The sequence below is a fragment of the Setaria italica genome, chromosome II, assembly GCF_000263155.2.
Source record: "Setaria italica strain Yugu1 chromosome II, Setaria_italica_v2.0, whole genome shotgun sequence".
NCBI classification, from domain to species: Eukaryota; Viridiplantae; Streptophyta; class Magnoliopsida; order Poales; family Poaceae; genus Setaria; species Setaria italica.
The window spans coordinates 3400380-3423965 of NC_028451.1; the positions used below are offsets into that span (position 1 = coordinate 3400380).

The following is a 23586-nucleotide window of genomic DNA, read 5'->3' on the forward strand; positions in this document are numbered from 1 at the left end:
GGCACGACAGGGGTTATGGCTAGGGCACGCCGAGGCATCGGAGTCATCGGAGAAGGCGGCGGAGGCGCGACGACAAGGATGGCGACGGTGTGGATGAGTGAGGATGTTGTGGCGGCGGGGGCGGAGGATTCGGGAGGAGAGGGTCGGCATTGTGGGCGATTTTTGGTAAGTGTTGGGGAGGAAGGCCCGCGGTGGGGCTTTTCCCCCCAGTACGGGTGCTAGCCAGGAAGTGGTACTAAAGGCCTTAGTCCCAGGTGCTGGCTAGCATCGGTACTAAAGGTCGACCTTTTAGTACCGGGTCCAGCCACCACCCGGTACTAAAGGGGGCAGAGCGCGCTAAAGCGAAACTGCCGTCCAACTCTAGCCTACCCCAACTTGCTTGGGACTGAAAGGCTATGTTGTTGTTGTTGTTGTTGTATTTGTTGTGCGATTAAATTTGTTTGCTTCTGTCGTTAAAACACCACCTTTGCTTCAGGATCTCAATCTTTCTACAGAAAGGTTGACATCAAATAAGGCTTTCACGAACAAGCTTTGGAATGCAGGCAAATTTTTGTTACAGAATTTGCCTGATAGAAGTGATGTCTCGGCATGGGACTTCTTGTTAGCAAATAAGGTTCCTCACTGTACTTCAAGTTACACATGATGCATTCACTAAATTTATTCTGTTTGAAACTGTTGCTAATACTTTTGCATCTCATGTCAAGTTCGACACAGAAGCATCACTTCAGAAACTGCCATTGCCAGAATGCTGGGTGGTAAGTCCATTGATATGTTAAATTATTTGGCTTTTGTGCAGTTTATTAATGAAAGAATAAACTACATCCAGGTTACAGGACTACACGAACTCATTGATAGGGTCAGCACAAGCTATGACAAGTTTTTCTTTGGAGATGCTGCTAGAGAAATATATGATTTCTTCTGGGGGGATTTTGCAGATTGGTAAGATTATGGAGAACCCTAGAGTGAACTACTTTACTTTAGAACCTTTCCATATTTATGCCTCAAACTAATAATGGAGTAATTATTAGCCCATGGACAATGATGTGGACAGTGGGGATCTGGGGGGAAAACATCAGCACTGCTAAATATCCCTATTCAGTTTTCTAGTTCCATCCCTGCCTATTGATGAGAAAGATGTAAATCTAATGAGAAAAAAGACAAATAAAATTTATTAACTTTTCTCTGAGTTGTTTGATGTAAATCTAATGAGATCAAAACAAACTAAGTGTTTCTAACTGTTGTCTGTGTTTCTTGGTTCATCCAAATGGCCAATTGTTACCAGCTAGCAACCATGAGTTGAGGTCTTTCTTCTCTAATAGTATTCTATGAACTAAACTATTGAGTTGCATGCACCAACTAGTTCAAGCCAAAAGCTTAAGCTGATAGGGAAAGATGGGCAATTCACTTATACTCCAACACTCCCCCTCACGTGCAGGCGCTCCCTCAGGCCGCATTCATGGAAATTGGAGTGGGCTGCAATTATTTTATTTAATTGCACCCGCCAAGATTCGAATTCGAGACCTCTAGCCCTGATACCATATTGAGTTGCATGCAGCCCACGTTGTTTTCTACTGCTCCGTTTCATCCTCATGTTTCCTTTGCCATTGGTTCACCACGGCATGCAAAAAATTAGGATTGGAGAGGTATAAGACCAGGGGCACTTGAGGTGTACACGGAGATGATTTCGTCCAGCTGCTGCTGTATTTTTTTTTCATTGAGGCCTCGGTCAGTATATATTATAGAGACTTGGGGGGCAAGGCTCCCCCGGATACATATGGCAGTCTACGATACGAATATCTACAACTACCAAATATACTCTAACATCCCCCCGTAGTCACAGCGGGAGCACAACAGACGATAAGACTGGAGAAGAAGCCGAAGGTAGAACCCAACGGACTCACATCCCCTCGCAGTTATAATGTCGACGCGGTGCGCATACTACGACTGGAGAGAAAACCGGCAAGTAACTCATGCGGATGGTAGCCGTTTGTGCCGATGTAGAGGTAACCGAGACGAGGGTGAATAGCCGTGGTTGAGGATGCCATGCGTAGGGTAGCCGTGGTCGACGTATCTGTCGAGGTTGCCGAAGATGAAGGAGCCGCACATGAAGCCGCGGGCGCACCAGGAGGCACCATGGGGATGGTGGCGCATGGGGGAAGACGCCGAAGACGAAGACGGTGACGTGTCGAGGCAATCGTAGAAGGAGAGATCAATGCCAAAGTCGATGTAGTCAGGCCGATGTAGACGAGGCATATCCGGGTTTGCCAAGCCCGGAAACGCGTCGGGGACGATGGCACGCACCAGTGTTGCGAATACTGGACGTGCAAGGTGCACCGACCATGTGTCAACCCAAAAGCTTAAGCTAATAGGGAAAGATGGGCAATTCACCTATACTCCAATATAAGTTCATAAACTTATATGTGGTTTGATACAAGGGCATCTGCCCGTATCTGGAATTGTTTTTCCTAGTTATTAACATCCTTAATAGTTCTTCTGACAGAGTGCTTTATGAATGCCATGTCTCTGCTCTTTAGGAATGGACAGAAAGGAGGTTTAGCTTTTGAATGTTTTTGTCCCAAGTCAAATTTCTCTAACTTTGACCAAATGTATAGAAAAATACACCAACATCTACAGCATCAAATGAGTTTCATTAAATCCACTATGAAATGTCTTGATAGTACATTTATTTGGTATTGTAGATGTTAATATATTTTTCTATAAACTTTGTCAGCGTTATAGAAGTTTGACTTAGAACATAACTAAAACCTACATTTTGGAATGGAGGAAGTATTAGTGAATTATTTGTTCTTTGATAAATCTTGGATTTCAGATACAGCAAATGGAAGTAAGCTTCATTTATTGATACTAAGAACTCATCAGTTAATGTTCGTTCAGGCATATTGAAGCGAAATAAGGTTCATTTGTTGATACTAAGAATTCATCAATTATTTCTCGTTCAGGTATATTGAAGCTAGTAAAACACGTCTCTACCACTCAGGTGACAAGTTAGCGGCTGCTACAGCACAAAGTGTTCTGCTGTACGTGTTTGAAAACATACTGAAGCTACTGCATCCCTTCATGCCATTCGTCACTGAAGAATTATGGCAGGTATTGAAACATAACTGTTAATTATTACTTCAACAAATCTATCACGCCCTCATCAGTATCATCACTAGAATATCATTATCATTCTTATTTCAGGCATTTCCATACAGAAAGCAAGCACTTATGGTTGCTCCCTGGCCTACCACTGACCTTCCTAAGGATTTGAGGTCCATCAAAAGGTTTCAGAATCTTCAATCATTGGTAAAACTTTGCAACTTGAGTTTTATAATCTCACTTTGAGAAATGTTCATGGTAACATTTTTTTTATTGTCGATATAATGATAGATAAGAGGAATCAGAAATGTTCGAGCAGAATACACTGTTGAGCCAGCTAAACGGATATCAGCTTCTGTTGTTGCTACGGCAGATGTCCTGGATTATGTATCGGTAAGTTGGCAGGTCCATTTCTGTTGAAATTTGTCAAGCAGTTCCAAGTAGACGCATGTCCGTTTCAGTAGCAGGAGCCATGGCTACATCTACCTCGGCACTCAACTCAGTTGCTACCAAGTACCCAAAAAAAGTGTAGTTCTAAGGCAAGCCTCGTGCTTTTCACAGCTTACCTGCATCTTGACTGTGGAAACCCCGCAACGCTATAACTGGTATTAGAAATTATAATTAAACATTAACATCTTGAATTATTGGGTTTTTTAGCACACATGGTTTTACAAATGCGTTGCATCGATATGCCTCTAGTCTCAGCAAACACTAGTTTTACTGTTCTTTTTAGTGTCCCCTTCTTTTTCATCACGACCTGTATGTTTATGCCTGCAGAAGGAGAAGCAGGTCCTGGCTTTACTTTCGAAGCTTGACGTTCAGAATGTGCATTTTACTGAATCAGCACCAGGTATGCCCTTTGTACCTGTTCAAACATAACCTTTTTTATGCTGTTTGCAACAACAATATGTATTCATGATTTCCAGGTGACGCAAACCAGTCGGTTCACATTGTTGCTGATGAGGGTTTGGAAGCCTATCTACCTTTGGCTGACATGGTTGATGTGTCTGAAGAGGTTAAGCGGCTCTCCAAGCGCCTCACTAAGATGCAGTCAGAGTATGATGCTCTCATGGCTCGCCTCAACTCCCAAAGCGTACGTGCCCATTTCTGCTTGTTTCACTGGTATTGTTCAAAATACACATTGGCACTTTTCCATGCTAATCATGCACTTCTTTCATGGTGTAGTTTGTAGAAAAGGCCCCTGAAGAAATTGTCCGTGGAGTTCGGGAAAAAGCATCTGAGGCAGAGGAGAAGATCTCTCTTACTAAAACTCGGCTCGCATTTCTGCAATCAACTGTCTCCAGTTAACTACAGTAATTTATGGTGGCAATTGCTACCGGAATGCCATTTTGATCGACGATGGACAAAACTGGTTGTTAATAGTACTTGCGGTTAAAGGATCTCACAGTCACAGATTACCAACAAGGGCAGTCATGGTCACTGGTCCAGATTGTGCAGCTATTTGGTCTAGCAGCAGCTTGCAGAAATACTTGCCAATCCTATCTGTTGTGCCCCTAAAAACTTGCAGCATATGATTCTTTTTTTTTTTGAATGCTCTTACTGCATTTTTCTTACGAGCTTGGGCGTGACGACGGGCTAGTTGCATTCTTCTTGTGACTTCAGTTCCTTCTCGGAATGTCCTTAGTCGAGGTAAATTTTGCCCGGTTGTAATATAATCTTATGTTTCATCCTGACTTTTTTTTTGTCCACTTGCATATATTAATCCATAAGTTTTGCCAAACTTCTACGCTTATTTGTACCGAGTTACATATTTCGATATAGATAATTTTGTAAGATGAACGCACGTTATTACCTTTGTCATTGTCGTGCATCGTGCAATAGTTTGAAGAAATCTTATCATTGCATTCGTAGCTCGTGACGTACGGGGCCCACGCACTCACTAGCTCTGGAACATCCCGTCGTGTGTTCATATTAAGGATGGAGCCTAAAATGGGCCAGTCTGAATTTTTATAAGCTAGAAATAATTGGTAGAAGATCATTTGTGACTTCGAGTCATCGAAGTTAGCGAAGTTTCACTGCTTAGATTTTTGCTAGTGCTGGATTTCTAGTAGATCAGAAAAAACTTGTGCATACCATCACCATACGAGGGCAGGGAGCAAACATCCGAAGGGTTTAATTAAGATGGTAGAGCAGCATAACTTGGTACACAACTGTAAGAAAGACGAGGAGGCTCAGACACAGGCACACTGCAAGATCGATCGATCAGCATGCCCAATGCTCAAGCAGGCGATGAATTCTCTGGATTGAGCAATCATGACGCTGAGCTCGGTGATAAGCCGTCGACGCGCTCCATCTCCGACGCCGGCGAGCCACACTGGGCGACGTCCACTCTGAGCTGCCGTGCCATGGCCTGGGCCGACGCCCTGACCTCGGGGGACGTACTCCATGCCCTCCCTGACCATCCTCGCCCCGACGGGGCCGTTGCACACGTCCTCCATGTCCAGCCCCCGTCTTCCAGACGGCCCCCATGAGGCGGCTGACGGCCTGCTGGTCGGCGAAGAAGGGCCTGGCCAGCACTACACCACCGCCGGCACGCGCCCTCCAGCGTCGAGTTCCGCGTCGTGCAGGTCCCGGCGCGGCGCCCACTCCGCCAGCCAGCGCCCAGCCACCGCCCCGACCGCTTCTCGGAGGAGCAAGGGAGCCGTGTTGCGGGCACAGCCGGGGCCTCCATGGACGCGGCGGTATCGTCGTATCGAGTGCCGCCGCCACAGCGGGCATCGGCGTCGGCGATGGTGGCGGAGGTTTTGTTCCGCGTGGAGTAACGTGACGACGCGGAGGCCGGCGTCGAGGAGGAGGGCGGTGGCGAGGTGGAGCATGGGGGTCGACGTGGCCTCCCACCGGCCACGGGAAGAGGAGCACGTGCGCCGCCATCCCGATCGAGCACGACCTTTGCCCGTCGGGTTCTTGGGGCCGACGACGATGGGCCGCGTGCCGGCGTCGGGGTTGTCGACGGCGGCGTGTTCCGGCTGCAGCGGCCGCGAAGGAGCGCCTCCTGGGATGACGACGACGGGCGGCAGCTGGCTGGGATGTCGATGGCGACGTGTTCCGGCGGCGGCGGAGCAAACGGCGAGCCCGCGCTGCCGCCGCCGCCGACCTCTGCTAGCCCCGTGCTGCCGTGCTCACCACGTACCGCCGTCCCCGCCACCGACGCAGCGACCCCCCGACACCCCGGCCGCGCAAGCCCACGACGCCGGCGCCCACCGATGAGCGCCGCATGCCCCTGTCCCTGACGCAGAACGCCGGAGGCCCTCGACGTCGCCATCCGTAAGCCCCGACGCCGTCTGCAGCGCCGCCGCCCGCCCTTCTCCGCAGTTGATTCGGGCAGGCGAGATGCGTTGCTGCTGCTTGTGGCTTCTGATTGGAGGAAGGAGAGAAGCTGGTTGCTTTGTTGGAGGGAGAGCAAGCTGCTGGTGCAGGAGAGCAGGACCATCCACGGCTACGGCAATGGCAGTGGTGCGGTTTGTTCCGGCAAATCCTTGGCCGTGGAGAAGCTTGATTTGCTAGGCAAGATTTTGCTAGAGGAAGCACCCCCACCGCAGCACGCCGTGCAGGTCCCGGTGCGGCGTCCTCTCCGCCACCAGCGCACCCTGTCGCCGGCGCCTGCCAACCGCCATGGAGGAGCTCGGCCAGCTTCTCGCGCGAGACGACCGTGAGGTGAGGCTCCCTAGTTTTGCCTTTTGCGTACACCACGGACCGGTCCTCGCGGCCGTGCAGCCGCCGCCGTGTTTTTAATGATGCTGATGAAATCTAGTTCATGATGATACCCTCTTTTACAAAACTTGATCAAAAAGGTTTAGAACACACCCTGCGTGATCCATGGTTCCCACCATTTCCTCTGACGACACAACACAGTTTCAAGCGAGCTAGCAAGGCTAACAAAGAAAGTCATAAGTTCACCGGAAAATTATCATTTCGTAAGTTTTGCAGGGCAAGTATGTAAGCAGACCCTTTTAAGATGACTACATGTTTGGTTCTGAATATACATCTTTAGAGCTTCGTTTTGCATATCATGGGAAAAGTAGTACAGATATATTGGGACAGCATACATAAGCCGACAGGTTCAGGTGTTGTCAAACTGTCGCTATGTTTCACGCTAGAGCAATAGAGATTGGGATACATCAGCCAAGCAGAAACAAACAAGAGATAAGGCAGGCGCAGAAATATATCATTGGGAATTACAAACACCGTGTGATTGCCAACGACTGAGGCTTGTACACTTAAGCGTCAATAATATACAGCAGGACAGCACCTTAACAGCTCCAGGCCAGGACTCCTAGTACCAACAACTGCTGAACAAAGTGATCAACTAAAACGTCGCCTATTCGACTGTATAAAGTCACCTAACAGGAAATACCGGCTTATCTACTGAAAGACAATGGTTCGGTGGGGGTCATCTCTGCACAACTTTATATATCCGGGGCAAAGCGGGGAACGATGAGGAGAAGCTGCCCCGATCATACTAAAAAAGCCTCCTCTGAAACTAGCTCAGCAGCTCCATCGAAAAACTGAGCAACACGCCTGGACTATGGCACACTTTATTTCAAGCCAGCAATCTCAGCCCTTGCTTGGTAATTGGGTGGTGGCTCATCGCTCAAATTTCTAACTTGCCTAGTTATAAATTTTTACAGGTCTCTCAAATGAATGCCGGTTCTGCACAATGAACAGAAATAAACATTACAGATCCACCAAGAAATATTATGAAATCAGTAGAAATGCGAATCCTTGGAAACAATGTGCTAACAAGTACCTGATTAACCGTGTGTGCCTTCCTAGGAGCTGTGTCTGGATGTTCCAGACCAAGATACTGCTCCCAAGCTCCATACATGTTTCTCTGGATAGGGTTAAATATGTCAGAAGATAAAAGTTCAGATATTAGCAAGATAAATAATAGCTACAGGCAATAGTTGCTTCAGCAAATATATGTACCTGGAACTTTGTAGCCACAATATCTGAATCTTCAAAGTAGTCTGGACGGCCAAGAGAAATGTATGCAAATTTCCACTGTCCAAATAATGAACATTGGTTACTACTGAATGTTAACAGGTAAATAAACACTGTAAACAATCTAACCTTGGTCAAACATTAAAAATGGTTGTATTCAAGTTGGCACTTGAGCTATCCGATTGTTCATAAAACTGAACAGCTCTGAACTAGATGGTTTTTCATGGAACTCATAAATAGTAGCCACCAGAAATCAAGATAACACTTATTAGCAACATTTCTATCCTTTTTCTTTCATGGCATAGAAATGATTTCTTAAGAATACACTTTACAGCTAATGCCGACTATCATGAACCAACGGTTGGCTTTCAGATTACCCAAGTATTGGTTCCTAAATTCCAAGAAGTACAAGGACATAAACTTAGAAATGTAACTAGATGTTCTAGCAAATGTTTTAATGGTTACTAAAAGGCAGCTTTTTGAAGGGAAAAGTGTTAGGCACTCTAGTTAGACAGTGGAGTGGCATTACCTTTGAGAAATCCTCATCTGGAACTTTAAGCTTTTTCTGTATACGTTCCTTGATAGAAGATAGGGTCTCATCCTCACGAATAACCATAAAAAAAGGTTCTCCGAAGTTCTGAACTTGCTGTTGACAGTAACGCAAATATTCAGCATATCTTTTAACTATACAAATAAATATGATATTAATTACGAAATAGCAGTACTGCCATCCCAACCATGGATAAATGATAAACTATTTTTCAGGAATTTATACAAGACACTGAGCATTATAATGTCAGACATAAGGATAACAAGTCATACATAACAGAAACTTATGAAAGGACCAAAGCCCCAACAGGTCTCCAGGAACAGACACACATGTTAATGCAGAAAATAACTACTGTGCCTATTACTCCTATAACTCGATGCTGAAAATTAGCTAGCTCTAGAGACTATGCATCTAGACACAAGCATGAACCTGGATAAACACGTTTATTCTACAGTAACTGAGATGTTCTAAAAGTAGCACTGCGACAAACTTATCATATTTCTGAAGTACAGCAGTCCCTGAAGACCCCTTAAGTTAACATATAAATACCCAAGGGGAAATTTACTATAAAGATATACATGAATGAGATGAAAAAAGATATTGCTAGAATAAGTTTTATTTTCAAGAGATATCAAATAATAATAATAATCTTAGACGAAGAAAGACAGCATTAGAGTAAAAAGAACACTTGACCAAACGTAGTATTAGGATGATAAGGTGGCAGCGTAATAAGAAGGAATAGGCACACAAATTCGACACGGGTGTTCGAGAAAAAAAAATCAACATGGATGATGGAGGCATTACCGTTTGGTTTTGAGTATCTTTTGTAAAATGATATACATGAATTAAGCGGTCAAAGGGACCAAGGTTTTTCTCCTCCTCTGGAACCTATAAAAGAGAATGCAAAATAGCCATTGATAAATAGGAGAGAGATGAACCATTCAACACCAGTATAGTTGTGAAGCATGAAATAACATACCTCCTCAGCACGCAATGTCCAGTACTGATCGTTAATGTTTTCTATCTTTTCATTTGGTGCGAAAACCTGCAGGAATTCCAAGTTAAATAACAATAGCCTCTAAAATTTGTTGGTTGTGATACATGCATAACAGAATTTATTACAACTAAGAAGCTATTAAACCAACAATGGTAGCACCTTGTATATCTTGTGATAAAAGACCTCAAGTAATCTTAGCTCAGCATTGGGATGAGACAACTCAACCTGATCGGATACAAGACAAAAGGTTAACCTCACAAATACAAAGGACTCCATAATCAGAGTATGTCAAATACAGACCACAAAATAAGGGATAATGATATACCTTCGATTTAATATCATTTAGCACATCACCAACAGTGCTGTTTTTTGGCAATCTTATACTGTGAACTGACACCTGATAAAATATGCTTTAGGGATAGAGAACATACAAAGATCAACTGTATGACTGAAAGACCCCAGGAAAATAACCTCATCTTTTGTGGCATGATGATAAGTAACTTTTAATGTCTTCAGCGCTTGTAATTCTGGAAGTGGAATGTCCAATACCTCATAGTACAAAATATCAGAAGTCTGATACATGAAAAGTCAACATGTCATTCTCCACTTTACTTTGCATAGAATCCAATTGAAGAGAGAGAGAAAAATCAGTGTAGCGACCTGGTTATAGTGAATCAGCATGTCCAGTAGACGTTCAACGCCTCTGTACTTTATTGGTTGAGGCTTAGGTTGTTGCGAATAACAATTATGCGATGTAAGCCGAATTTTTGATGGATCATCCACTCCAAGTTTTTGAGCCACTTTTTCCACAACCTCATCATATGTGAAAATCTTTGACCTGTACAAAAAAAAAAGCAAAAAGGAAAACATTTAGTAGCAGTACAGAATATCACAGTTTGCTAATCACAGCATTCCACATTCTTACATCTCTAGACAAAAATCATCCTCCTTGGGCTTCTCCAGTGAACGAAAGTGGACCACCTAAATATTACAACAGAATTTATAACATGAAAAAAGGTAGGATGATGATGTCAAGATGTTAACTCGCATCCTCATGGTCAAACATTAGAGCACAATAGAGATTACAGGAAAGACAATATATAATGATCATAGAGATGCTGTACAAAGTGTTATTTTCTTTTCTGAAGTGTAAATCATGAACTTGCTTAGTGTAAAGCAAATAGGAAGACAAAATTCATTGGTACAACGTTTTCTTTTAGATCTTTCATATATAATGGAATTCAGAATTCTAGTACATGGGACACTCCACATTACCTGTCGGTTACGTATATACACCAAAAAGGACGGGACGTCAGGGAATCTATATCGGTCAGCACTATCTGGCTTTAAAGATTTTTGAAAACAAATTATGTCGCCGTCTTCAAGCTGTGAACACAAAAGAGTCAATGTAAGAAAGCATCTCGGGAACAAGTACGATGTTAAGTTAAAACAACCTGACATTAGGTATTACCTGGCAAGATCGAAACAGAAGCCTGTTATCAATGTATTCACACATCACATTGGGATCGAACTTAATTTCCTAAAGTTGATGAAAGGAAAAATAAAAAACATATCATCAGGAAAAAACAGTAAAATCATGAAGCAGAAGAATGTGTATACTGCATAAAAATCGGCAGTGTAGGCTTTTTTAAGAAAGAGACTAACCTCAAAAAGTTCAATATCATCGTCTTGTGAAAAACCTGCCAACATCCTTAACTTCGGCAGAATGTCCTGTGGTCTTCCTGAAGCCTTTACAAATAGCCTACCAACATACCTGAACAATCCATTCAGCAGAAGAGTAAATATCGAACCAAAAAATCAAGTATGAGTGTATGACACAGTACTGAGTTGGAAAGTAGGAACAGTACTGCAGCTCTTCCTTTTCAGGATCATAGAGTTTGAAGAAAAGAAATATATCATCTCTGGTCTTCTCTGGAAGAGGAAGAGGCTTAAGGTCCTATGTCACCCATGAAAAAATTGAGAACAGATTATCAGTTTCAAACCATATGAACAGATTTGGTAAAATGAAAGGCGTTAAATTGTAGGCTTGTTTGGTTCATATCTAACAATGCTAAAGCAAGCCACATTATTTTCTGCTTAACTTGCCTACAGTGCAGCTTAGAAAATGAATGTCATAGTCATCCTTGCCTATTTCCACAAATCTTTATGCCTATTATGTGAGGCCAGCTGGAAACAAGTTCAGCACGCAATACTTATGACTAGCAAGTAAACACTAGTGACTAGACGAGTATGAACAAACTTGCCCAAGGGAGATGTGGCAAGCTTTGGTTTATAACCCTCCACAACGGAATCAATAAAAGCTCATAGGAAAGAAGATATTACCAGTCCAAGTTCAACTTCCAAGAACAATTTCAGTTCAGCATTGTGGGCCTTGTTCACCAGTTCCTTTAACTGCCCAACCTATATAAAATGCTCTCCTTTAGAACTGGCGTGTTCACGCACATGAAAAACAAGTATACAACTCAAACATATGCCCAAGAGTGATTAAAAGGCAAAGAAGTATCAGCTCAACAATAAATCCCACAGTACACTGGGCTCATGAGAAAACATATGGATTTTACAATGGGTAGAACAGAATCAAAGTATCTTCATTTCAATATGAATTCTTAATGTTACAGTCAGAGTGGTAGATTTATCTGAAAAGAACTCACCCACTAGTCAAATACCGATGATACATTAGCACTACTCAAGCAAAGGTGTTTCAACCATAAGTGACTCAACAAGATATAAAGGGCAACTGAGCTGAATGCACGATAGCTATTGAATACTATTCAAACCTAAGAGATTGAGGAACTTCACATCCAAAAGAAATATGTCTAAAAACATATGCATCATCAACAGTACGGGAAATCGATGATTCAAATTCAAATTTGTGCAAATTAATATGGATTATGCAGTTTTCCAAACATGACACAAATGGTCCAAAAACAACAGGGTAACAAACTGGGGTTGATGCAAATCTGCAAGTCTATTCTGTTAGTCAAATTGCTAGCCATAGTGCAGCACAATATAATGACACACAAAAGCACTACAGAGGTGTAACTATGTCTAGGCATCCTTCAATCCAATTAAATGTGTAATGAAATCATCTTACAGTGTGTGCTTCGTCTTGAGGAGACAATGGTCGGTTGGGTCGGTAAGTATGGTTTTGCCGCTTGGCCCACAGCCAAAATCGTTGAAACTGTGTAGGAATACCAAACTCCTTCGCAACCTCCTCCTGTAAAGCACTTCATAGATTAGTAATCAGTATACCAACTAGGAGATTCTCTTTTAACAAGCAAGTAAGGTCATTCTAACAGCAGTGCACATGATTCGCACATAGATTCATTAGATTGACTATAGGCCTAGTAGACCAACCATCAAAATAATTCCTTGAAGCTGTAAAAGGGGATAGCAAAAACAAACTATTATTGTGCCATTTCAAGCTTATGTGCACTTCTTAAATCTTGAACTATGAACATAAGTTGGTCTACCAGAGATAAACTTAAGAGTGCTTTTTAATCTAACATTAATGCGTGGCATCACTGGTAAGCCTACTTAAGTCCTTGAGTAACAACAAGCAAATTGATTCCTTTTGACAGGAATATGCCAAGATACACCATCACGTCATGTGATTACCTTGAATTGAGCAAAGGTCATCTGCTTTTGGATGCGGAAGCTTGGGACTTTATCATGATCAACAAGATCAAAATATATGTCTTTCCCTATCTGAGCTTTTAAGTCATCATCCCTCGCGACCTATATAATAGGATGAGCATAAGATATCAAAACAAAATAAAAAAATAAAAAAAAATGCTGAAGCAAGGGCAACTCATGTTATATGCAAGAAGGTTGACTAAAACACCTTGATGATGGTATAGAGGTGTGCCTCAGCTTTCTCCTTTTTCCGCCGCTCCTTCTCTTCACGGTCTTTTTCCAATCTAATCTGAGAGCAGATGGAAGTATTAGAGCCTACAAAAGAAGATACCCTGAAACTCAAATCTTAGGGTACAACTTACCCGAAGATGCTCTGCTATGTCTTTCTCATCCACATTACAAATAATTTTGTCCTTGTCACTTTCACGGATGTACACAAGCATATATGCATTTGAATATTTAGTAAATTTGAAAGGAGTGTTGTTTAATCCAGGATTTGTCTGAGGTAGCTGCAAAACGAAATTGATCAGCTCAGTGTTTATAAGATACTGAATAAAAAAATGTGGCCTCGGAAATTGTAAAATACCTCCTCTTCACCACCATATTGCTCTTCCAGTGCCTTCTTTGCATCTTCTTTTGTTACACGCTCATCATCAAACTTGAACCTGGAAAATTTTACCTCCAGTGAATACTTAACATGAACAAACGAACTTGTTGCCAAAGAAGTATGTGCAAGATGTTCCCACAAGTGTGTTAATTTTTGCATAGGATCATAATAAATCATATTCTTTTTTAAATAGAAGGAAATCAGCCATACCACTGGTCAGAAAGGGTAGGTCGTATGAAAGCATAATAATGTCCACCATGAACACCACCGCTATGGACAAGAACACTGTAAGAGCACAACTTTTATTAGCTGCACTGATACAAAAACAATAACAGAAATGCATCATCATGGAAAAAATTAATGACAGAAATGCATCATGGAAAAATAATAACAGAGATGCATCATCATGAAAAAACCTTTTAAGTTTTAACTAGACCATTTAGCATCTCTTTTCATTGTAGCACTAGAGCCCCAATTTTATTAGCCATGGCTGTTTATCTAATAAACAAGTACATGTATCGTTGCTTGAATTCAGCTAAAAACAAGCAAGACATGACAATAACTATGTTCAGGTCAACATCATCTTTGTCATTAGCAGAGTCCAGAACAGGTCATATCGGCCAGAAATTCACAAACATCGCTTGGCAACTTATAGCCAGTATATTAATGCTTGGCATCTCCAACTACTGAGATTTGAAATATTAATGCATGCAAGTAAACAGAAAATAATTGAAAGATATCTCACTGACCTGTGAAGGGTGTAAAGGTTCCGCACATTCCTGTCAGCATCAGGAGATAAATATTTTCCGTCATCTCTATCAAGATCCAATTGAAGTGGGAATTCATAGCGATCGTTAATCTGTGGTTCAAAACAGATGGTAAGCATCCTTAAAAGGCTACAAATTAAAATATGGAAGGTAAAATGTCACACAGCACATTAAAGTTCATAAATTTCAGCACATATAAACACATTTTTTGTTTATGCATTTGTGCATACAAACAAAATCCCAAGTACTATGTTCACATGCAGAACAAAAGAAAGAAAAATGTATAATCACAGGTGGTGAGTGTAGGATATCATAAACTATACGATCATAATCATAAACTTGTTTTCGCGCAACTTACATGACCTAACATTTTCTGTGTCTGGATTTCAAGAAGTTTTTTTATCCTTTTATCCCCTTTTCTTTACTCTCGTTGGGTATAATCTCTAGCCTACCTAAGCTTGCTTGTAAGAAATTATGTTGTTTGAAATGTGAAAATGCACCTTCTGGAAAGTACATATGAACCTAAATTCAGGGTTGCATTTTCTAAAAGGGAAATGGCATTAGAATAAAGTCATATTATTGCAGCTTCAATCTCAAGCGCATCACTAGTCGGTGTCATCTAAAATGTATCTTACCGATGGTACATAATTACAAGTCGCTAAAAATAATAGGTTTGAAAAAAAGGAGAGAAAAGTTAAGCTTGTTCAAACCAATGTATGGCTAATGTAGATTGGATTCCTAATGCAAAAGCCTGATGCATGCTATTCAGCACAGATGTCTCCAGCTAACATTGACTAACATAATTTTTATCTATCACCCTAGAAGATACCATTCATACTCGAAAATGGCAGCATATCCAGAGTAGTTAGTGCAGCACGTTATGGAAAAACAACATTTATATGGCCATCTATGTTTGACCAAAATAATAAAATTGCATCATCTAGTATGTAGCTTGGAATCAATAGTAATAGTCCAAAAAAAAATCAGAACATAGGTCAGGATAGAACAGATACTGGACTCAATGCCCACATGCACAAAAGAAAAACACATTATGCGGTATTTCAGTTTATGTTTAGTGCCTCAAGATTTCTGCTAAAGCTAAGACTACATAGTCTCGTATATCATCATTTTCAACATAAAAGCTTCTGAAATCCTGAAAAGCAAATTAACTGATGAAGAAGGAAAACTAGTTAGGCACTGATACAAACCTTCACCATCGTGTCCCGCATGAAATCATATTCAAAACGTTTTAGCTGAAGTTGCAAAACAGGGGGGAAGTCGATGAAAAGAACTCCTTTCTTTGCATCCTGAAACAACAGAATATTTTCTCTAAAAAACAATACAAATAAATGATAAATCAGGATTTTCTTGGTTGCCCTTGTCAGATATACACAGGTATCGTTTACCTGAACTATTATGCCACTCAATTAGATTATGCCTGTAAAAATAATAATTAAGGGTGGATTACTTTAGGAACTGATGACCTAGCTCAGTTGGTGGGAGGTGTGGGTGTAGATACCAGCCACCAGGTTTAAGTCCTTTCCAAGTCGAATTTGGGTGTCTAAATTCATCTTTTTTACAATGCCACCTAGTCCCTCCTAGGTTGGTCGATTGTTTTTTAGTGGATTACATTGAGAATTTTGGGGATTCTCATGGAGTCCATGTACACACACTCTTAAATTACGCAAAGAGTGCTCAGAGGGCCGCGGAAACTGATTAACATTATAACCGTCTCAACTCAACAAGACCAAGAAACAAGTAGAAGAATTTGATATAATTATACTAGCCAGAAATCTGGTCACTCAGCATAATGTTATATGGCATGTTATGATGCCTACAAACGTTAGAAGGTTGAAGTTTGAGGATCCACAAGTTGCCATTCAATTAAATGATTTGTAAACATTTTTGCATTTTCGGTGCACCCTTTTACACCTGAGATGCATCTTACCACAAACTGTTCAACCTTCATATTATACAATTTGAATAAATTGTGGTAGTTTCAAGTTGAGCAGCACTCCCTGAGTTTTTTTAAGAACGAAATTTGTCCTTATCTAAGCGATACAATTTAGATTCCAACTGTTAAACAAAGGCAAGCTTAGTTCTTCCGGTTTTCCAATGGCCCTGTGATTATGCTGTCATGCTACCCAAGGTGAAAGAGGTTTAATTATCACAAGCTCCATAAAACTAACCTGAAGGCCATGCTGTTCGGCATGATACTTGTTGTCACCTTCCAGACGCTCCACCTCAACGTACTTGTCGAATGAAGCATAGACATCCTGACATCCTTTGACATCAAGCTGGAGATCTGCATTGAAATATACAACTAGGTCAAACAACAGTCAGGTCTAAACTTTGCCACCCATATGTAAATAACATCGCCACTTGCCGTAGAAGGATTCTTTTCTTGTTGATTTGAAATCCACATTGATACACTCGATGTAATTCATATGGTGCCCCTCAAACAATTGTTGTATAGTGCCCTCCACAACAGTTCCCTTGAATCAACATTTACAAGCATAATTCAGTCAGAGATACAACAGTTCAGTAAACAACACCGGAGGATATAAAAGAAAAGACCTTACAGACGTCAAACCTTCATCTTATCTTCCAACTTCTCGGAAAGAACTCTATTTAACTCTTGAACATCATGTTGCATAAATGAATCATGCATGTCCCACCCGAATGATTTTGTGAGCTCCTTTGTAGAGACACTGCTATCATTATACTGCAACTTATAAAAGAGTGACTGTAGAGCTAACGGAATGCTTCCTGAGGGCATATCATTCTCAGTGGTGGGCATGTGATAAACAGCCTGATAAGAAATACCTATAGTTAGCTATATCCGAACAAATTCAGCAGAAAATCAATGATATGTGAATTTGTCATTTGTACCTTTCTGAAATACGGGATGTGGTACAGCGTCTGAAGAAGAGAATTCATGTAGCAAGTAGCACCTTGATTTTTCAGACCAACATAACCAGTTTCCTTTTTAGAGTCATAACTCCAATAGTCAACAACTTTACACACAGCAACTTCAGCTTCCACTATACAAGTATCATTTACAAGATAACCTCTACTGGGGTTGTAGAGTTCACCCAACAGCATAAATGAAGTGAAACCCCAATCACTTTCTCGAGCAGAGAACTGATGTTGTGTTTCTGCAGGGGTCAAAAGTTAGTTGGCTAAGTTTGTTACTGAAGCCTCAAAGCGATCAATATCTTGATAAATAATAGGTTAAAACGTAAACGGCGTGATAAAAGGACGCACCTTTTCTTATTGTAAACTTGTTGTGAATTTGATTGACCACAGAGAGGCTGAACTGCGCATATCTAGTCCATCCATATGGCAAGACTCCAGAATCGGCCACATCCAAATACATAGACAAGAATTCAACATTATTTCCTCTAGGGAAAATCAAAATTCGCCTGCACAACAGAATGGATCCCATCAATTACACAAAAAATAGAATGGTAAAGTTGATTAAACATACTAATTCAGAGGCAAATGGAAAGTAAGCAATTACCACTTGTAGCCTCCGACAACAAAAACTTCGGAGTAGAGCTTCTTTGTGCTAACTCTTGATAGATTCTCAATAGTCCAAGTAAATCTTGAGATTGGTGGATCCTCTATCTGTTGGTTTTCCACAGTAGCAGCTGGCTCAGCAGGCACAACTGGCATGGTGAAGGAGAGAAAGCATGAATAGCTGATAAAGTCAAATGCTAGATCAAATAACAAAAGAGCAGATAAAAGAAAAAAGTGATTCTAAGTTGATGGTGCATAAAGGCTCAAAATCAACAACACTACTTAAACTACTGCAAATAGTAATGGAAAATGCACCCCAATAATTGGAGGAATTTGTCATGTTATTGCGATTGTTGCACGCAAAAATTACTACTACAGCCACTCCTGTAATTACTGTATAATAAAAAAAACTTGCATTGGCATAAAAGCAGATATGTAAGTACGCGCAGACCAGCACAGTTCTAACACAACTTAACTCCTCGGGAGTAGTAATTAGTAGCACCCACATATACACTATGTAAGCTATGAACGAAATATACTGAAAAGAACAGATTGCAGAAGACATTAAGATTCAAAATTCGACAGCAATGCCAAATCCTAGAACAAGCATGATGCATAGTCAATACTATATACAGTAAAATTCCGGCCACAGCACTAGTGACAAGGGCACCATGTGCACAGAAGATTTCAAAAAAATAATGGTATAGAGCAGCAGTAACACCACGCAAGGACAAGCAGAGATCATAACAAATATGGGACACAAAAATGCAGCCTGGCTAGACAGCTGGTCTGAGTATCTACACGCTACAAGTAACAAGTCACAGAACATAAACTATCTGTCAACCCATAGCACATAATGACGTGAAGTATTCGCAAGAATGAACCAATCAAACCTTCCATTGGCTGCGTTCCATTGGGCAGCTCCTGGTGCGGCACGAGCACCTCCTCTTCCTCCTGCTGTTGCTGCTGCTGCTGCGAGGGGGAAAAACACGAGAGAGGCACATCTCAGATCCATTGCTCCATCCCTCAGGGAAGCCATCAAAACCCCAAACCCTAGAATTCCGTACGCGCGCGGGGGGAGGGCACGCCCATCCCAACACGCCACGCCAGAACCCCCGACCCCGAGACCCACCCAGAGACCTAGGGCGAGGGCGCGCGCCCCGCCCGACGGCCGCGATGCCCTCGGGGCCCGATGCGGCGGGCGGGGCCCGCGCGAGAGGAGGCGGGGAAGGAACGGGGGCGCGGGGGCGTATCTGCGCCCCTCGCGCAGGCTTACCTCGGCGGGCGGCGGGGGCGGCGGCGAGGTCGTCATGGCCGGCGGGGACGCGCGCGGCGGGCGCGGAGGGGACGGAGGCGCGGGTCGCCGGCGGCGATGTGGGGACACACCCGGGAGTGGGTTACGTGGGGGGGGGGGCGGTGGAGATCGCGAGGGGGTGGGGGAGGTAGAGGAGAGAGAAAGGAAGAGGAGAGGGGAGGAGAGAGAAGGAGAGGTTTTTGGGCCGTGGAAAGTTCCAGGCCTTGTGCGGAGGCTTGCGGGGGAAGGACGGTGCGCGGGTGGGCGGCTGGGATCGAGGGCTGCGGTGGGATGGACGGTTGAGATATTATAGGCTCGACGCGGCGGGGTGCCGGGTAGAACGGGGAGGGCGAGGAGGGAGGGACCCCGCCCCGACAGGGCGTAGCTTTCGCTTCGCTTCACGTAGGCCGCCGGGAGGTTCAGGGTTCGCGCCCCGGCATGGAGACGAATAGACGATGCGATGTGAGGTAATCGTGATCGCGGCGGATAGCAGCTAGTTGAGGTAATCGTGCTGCTCGTGTCAGGTAGCTAGTTCTGTTTCTGTATTCGATTTTATTCACTTATCTGTGTAATACATAGATCGAGTTATACCGTATACTAGAAAACTTGGCACGGCTTTGCTGTGATTGGGCTAGTGTTCTGCTTTAGAATTTGTTTTAGTTGACGTGTGAGGCTCAAAACTTTGAGTTTGCAAGTGGTAACTTTTTTTTCCAAGTTGACTTTGCATTATCAACTATACCCAGCTATAAAAGGATCAAAACCTTGGTATTAACTCAGTTTTAGAACTGCATAACCGGTTACTGTTGGGCTTTGGTACAAATATACCTTCCTATGTCTAAGAAAATATAAAGTAGGTATAGTTCGAGCTTCAGTACATAACCGCAAACTATCTTGCACCAAATCAAAATTTGTATCACTTCTGCATGTGTTCCTATCAGGATACCCATCTTCACAGCCTTAACTACTCTAGAATATTGAGTATATGGAAATCAAGCCAACCGGATATGACCATAAAAACTCGATCGGCTACTTTTTTATGAAATAATGATAAACAAGTGCAATATAGAACCTAACACTTTAAAAATGGAGCTGAGTTTCAGAATATTAAATGCAAGATAAACTTTCGACTTTAATTGTCTCAAATATCTTATCCTTGTAAAAGATGCTCTAATAGCATGGACTACTTAAAAAATGGAAATGTTTTGGAATTATGCCATGGAAATTTACAAAAGCGTGGCCTTTTCACTATGATTCAAGCAAAAAAAAATATCAAATTTTCCAATTCTTTAACTATTTAAGTTCCAGGTCTTCCCTCTTCAATCAGCAAAGTATGTCGAACAATCAACAAAGTATGTCGAACATGTACTGATGAACACCTCTTACTGTATGCTATCAAACACACATACCTTCACTTCCAGCTAGTAAGACATCCTCCTAAAATTGTAGTTAAGGTTGGGCATATAAAATGACAACACAGTAGAACTGAAGATAAGCAACAGTAAAAAAAAACTATTAGGATACAACAATATTATCAATTTGAAACCGAAACAACCTTATCTTGACATGGCAGTGTAAAATGCAATTCTCACCTGTGAACACAATTAAAGGAAAATGGCCAGCAGTGTTTCTTCTCATTTGTTCTTAGTACAAATTGAAAAGAGAAATGTTACATAGGGCTCAGCTTAAACAGTTCTAGGAATCTCAATGCGGTGAAGCTTTTGTTTACCCAATAAGTGGCTCCAATGCAAATAGCAAAGGCAGAGCCATAATGGAATGACTGGGTACCTACTGCATGCAACCAAGAACGTATCAGGCTCACTGTATGGAAAATGAATGATGATAATACAAACGGACATTTTATCGCATATGTTGCATGCAGTGGAGCGCGTCTGCCACGTGCATGTGGCAGTCACACGCCACGCCGAGCCGCGAGATCGCGGGAAGCCAACATTCCATCGCTATGCTGCGGGTACCGTTGTCGATCTCATGGGTGGGCCTACCATGCTACAAGCTGACCGCCTGTGCCTGGAGTAGCGTCCCAGCCTTGGCCCTCACCTGCGGCCACGAGCCGATGGCTCAGCGAGTCGGCGTCCCGCAACGCGTGAGGCAGAGTAGGAGCTCTCGGGGCGCGAAGGCGGTGCGGACAACATGGGGCGAAGGTTCGCGAGATGTAGCAACGAACCCTCGCACTGGACGATAGGGATCGAATTTTCGTGAGATCCGACAGACTTGGCTGTTCGATGACATGGCCCAATTATAGTTGAGAAAGTTCACTGGATTTAGGTCAAGAAAGATAAGGGTATATTCGGCATGTTTCTTATACTCATGGCTTTAGCAGTAAGAATTTTTGGAGCTAAGGAGTGACCAACCCTAAAAACTATCAGAGTTATCTTTCGAAAAAAATTAGTTATGCCAAAGATAACTTAGACTCTACTCCCTCCGTCCAAATTATAGGTCATTTTGGATTTTCTAGATTCATATTTTTTTTGCGAAGTTAGATTCATACATTTCACTATGCATCTAGATATAATATATATCTAGGTGCATAGCAAAATTTATGAATCTACTAAAGCCCAAACGACCTGTAATTTGGGATGGAAGGAGTAGCTTGTAAGTTAATGTTACATTCATTTATTTTTTCTTTCTTGAAAGGAAAAGGGTCCGAAATGCTCATCAAGATTACCCCGAACCTGATTAACCCTCTAAGCAAACTATAGTACTAAGATCTTTGGAGCTAGGGAGTGACCAACACTAAAAATTCTTAGAACTGTAACTTCTAAGTTAGTGTTACATTCGTTTGAAAGAAAAAGTTCTGAAATGCTCCCCATTTTTTTCCCCAAGCCTAATTAGCCTTCTAAACGAACTATAGCAATATCCATGTAATGTCCTCATTTTTAAAATAAGATCACTTACACCTTTCACCCTAAAGAGAAAATCAGTTTTGATGCACTGCGGCATCGAATCATAGTGGTTTTAAATGACGTGACATGGTTATATTTACTAAAACAATAGCTAGGTTTGCTACAATTTCTATAAAATCTTTCCTTTTTGTTTATGTTCGCCTGCGTCGCATGAACATATCTGCAACAACTAGCCTTCGTAAGCTTAACGATTGAGCTGCATGATCCTATACATCATCGTCGATGGCCTAACCTTGTTGTAGCAGCCAGTAACATAGCAAGTTGGCCAGCACCCATAACCCTACCATGTCATTTGAAACCACTTAAACCTGAGGTTACGTCTTTCGCCAAAAAAAAAAACGGAGGTTACGTCACCAAAACTAGTTTTAGTTTAAAACAATAGGTCAAAAGTGACCCCACTTTAAAACATGTCATTTGGGAAACTAATTCATTCCCCTTCAATCTGTAATGGGAACGGTTTGGAAGTAAATTTATTTGTTATTTCACGATGATTATTGAATAAAAGTCAATTTATGAAATCAACGCGATGCCTTTTTCAGCTTTGATTTGCTCTTAGAAGCAACAAGCTAGACTATTTGACTTATTCATATGTTGGCGCTGCGTTTGCTCAAGAAAAGATATTAAGGTAGTGCTTGCTTGTAAGGCATTAGGAGCAGACTTTTTTTTTTTGACTTATTCGTTGCCTTGCGCCGTGTTTATACTCAGAGAAAGATATTAAGATTGTGCTTACTTGTAAGGCATTTAGGATTCGGTTGATATTTTTCCCCCTTTCCACATGTGAATTGTACTTTCTGGCTTTTTTGCTGCAAATATGACTGTTGCTTTACCAAATCACCGTCACATTGAACGCAAAATTAGCCGCTTATATATGTCTGTTGGTTGGCTGAACATTCTATTTAGATGGTAAGAGAACCATGCAACGGTCAAAAGGAGCAAACACACACATTTCCCTTTGGTTGTCACATCGATATTGTCAAATGTTGTGTACCAATAACTTCTGTCCTTATAAAGCCATGGAGCTCATACACAGATATGAAATGATTAATGCTATAGCATAAATCAGCAAAACAGAAAACATCTTGATATTGCACTTTGCTAGTTTGTGTTCCTGGCTCCTAGGTAAATTCAGATGCACCTAGTTAAGAGTTGCTAGAGAATCAGATAAATACTCTAGAAATCCTGGGGGGGGGGGGGGGGGGGGGGGGGGGGC

At 42.1% G+C, this 23586-nt stretch overlaps 2 protein-coding genes across 4 annotated transcripts in view; one reads left to right on the forward strand and one right to left on the reverse strand.

Moving 5' to 3' along the window:
- Positions 1-4911, forward strand: part of LOC101754391 (valine--tRNA ligase, chloroplastic/mitochondrial 2) — a 13505-nt gene extending 8594 nt beyond the window's left edge. For all 3 annotated transcript variants that reach the window (XM_004955473.3, XM_004955474.3, XM_022824399.1), the window contains 9 exons: positions 476-613; positions 705-755; positions 827-939; positions 2961-3108; positions 3202-3306; positions 3391-3492; positions 3877-3949; positions 4026-4192; positions 4285-4911. In XM_004955473.3, coding sequence (XP_004955530.1) covers positions 476-613; positions 705-755; positions 827-939; positions 2961-3108; positions 3202-3306; positions 3391-3492; positions 3877-3949; positions 4026-4192; positions 4285-4407 — 1020 coding nt within the window. In that variant the 3' untranslated portion in view covers positions 4408-4911. The remainder of the gene's footprint in view (positions 1-475; positions 614-704; positions 756-826; positions 940-2960; positions 3109-3201; positions 3307-3390; positions 3493-3876; positions 3950-4025; positions 4193-4284) is intronic.
- Positions 4912-7187: 2276 nt separating this feature from the next.
- LOC101755061 (ubiquitin carboxyl-terminal hydrolase 12) lies at positions 7188-19600 on the reverse strand. Its single transcript, XM_004955475.3, has 32 exons — positions 19438-19600; positions 19055-19133; positions 18163-18310; positions 17907-18064; positions 17532-17797; positions 17233-17451; positions 17026-17134; positions 16829-16944; positions 15848-15946; positions 14622-14731; positions 14083-14157; positions 13852-13930; positions 13628-13774; positions 13474-13554; positions 13248-13367; positions 12724-12846; positions 11952-12029; positions 11477-11565; positions 11274-11382; positions 11080-11148; positions 10884-10994; positions 10534-10589; positions 10269-10446; positions 10080-10181; positions 9934-10005; positions 9768-9833; positions 9591-9656; positions 9416-9499; positions 8591-8707; positions 8047-8121; positions 7868-7951; positions 7188-7770 (listed from the first exon to the last, which is right to left on the reverse strand). The coding sequence occupies exons 1-32, from the start codon at positions 19471-19473 to the stop codon at positions 7729-7731; spliced, it is 3363 nt and encodes a 1120-aa protein (XP_004955532.1). The 5' UTR covers positions 19474-19600; the 3' UTR covers positions 7188-7728.
- Positions 19601-23586: the final 3986 nt, after the last annotated feature.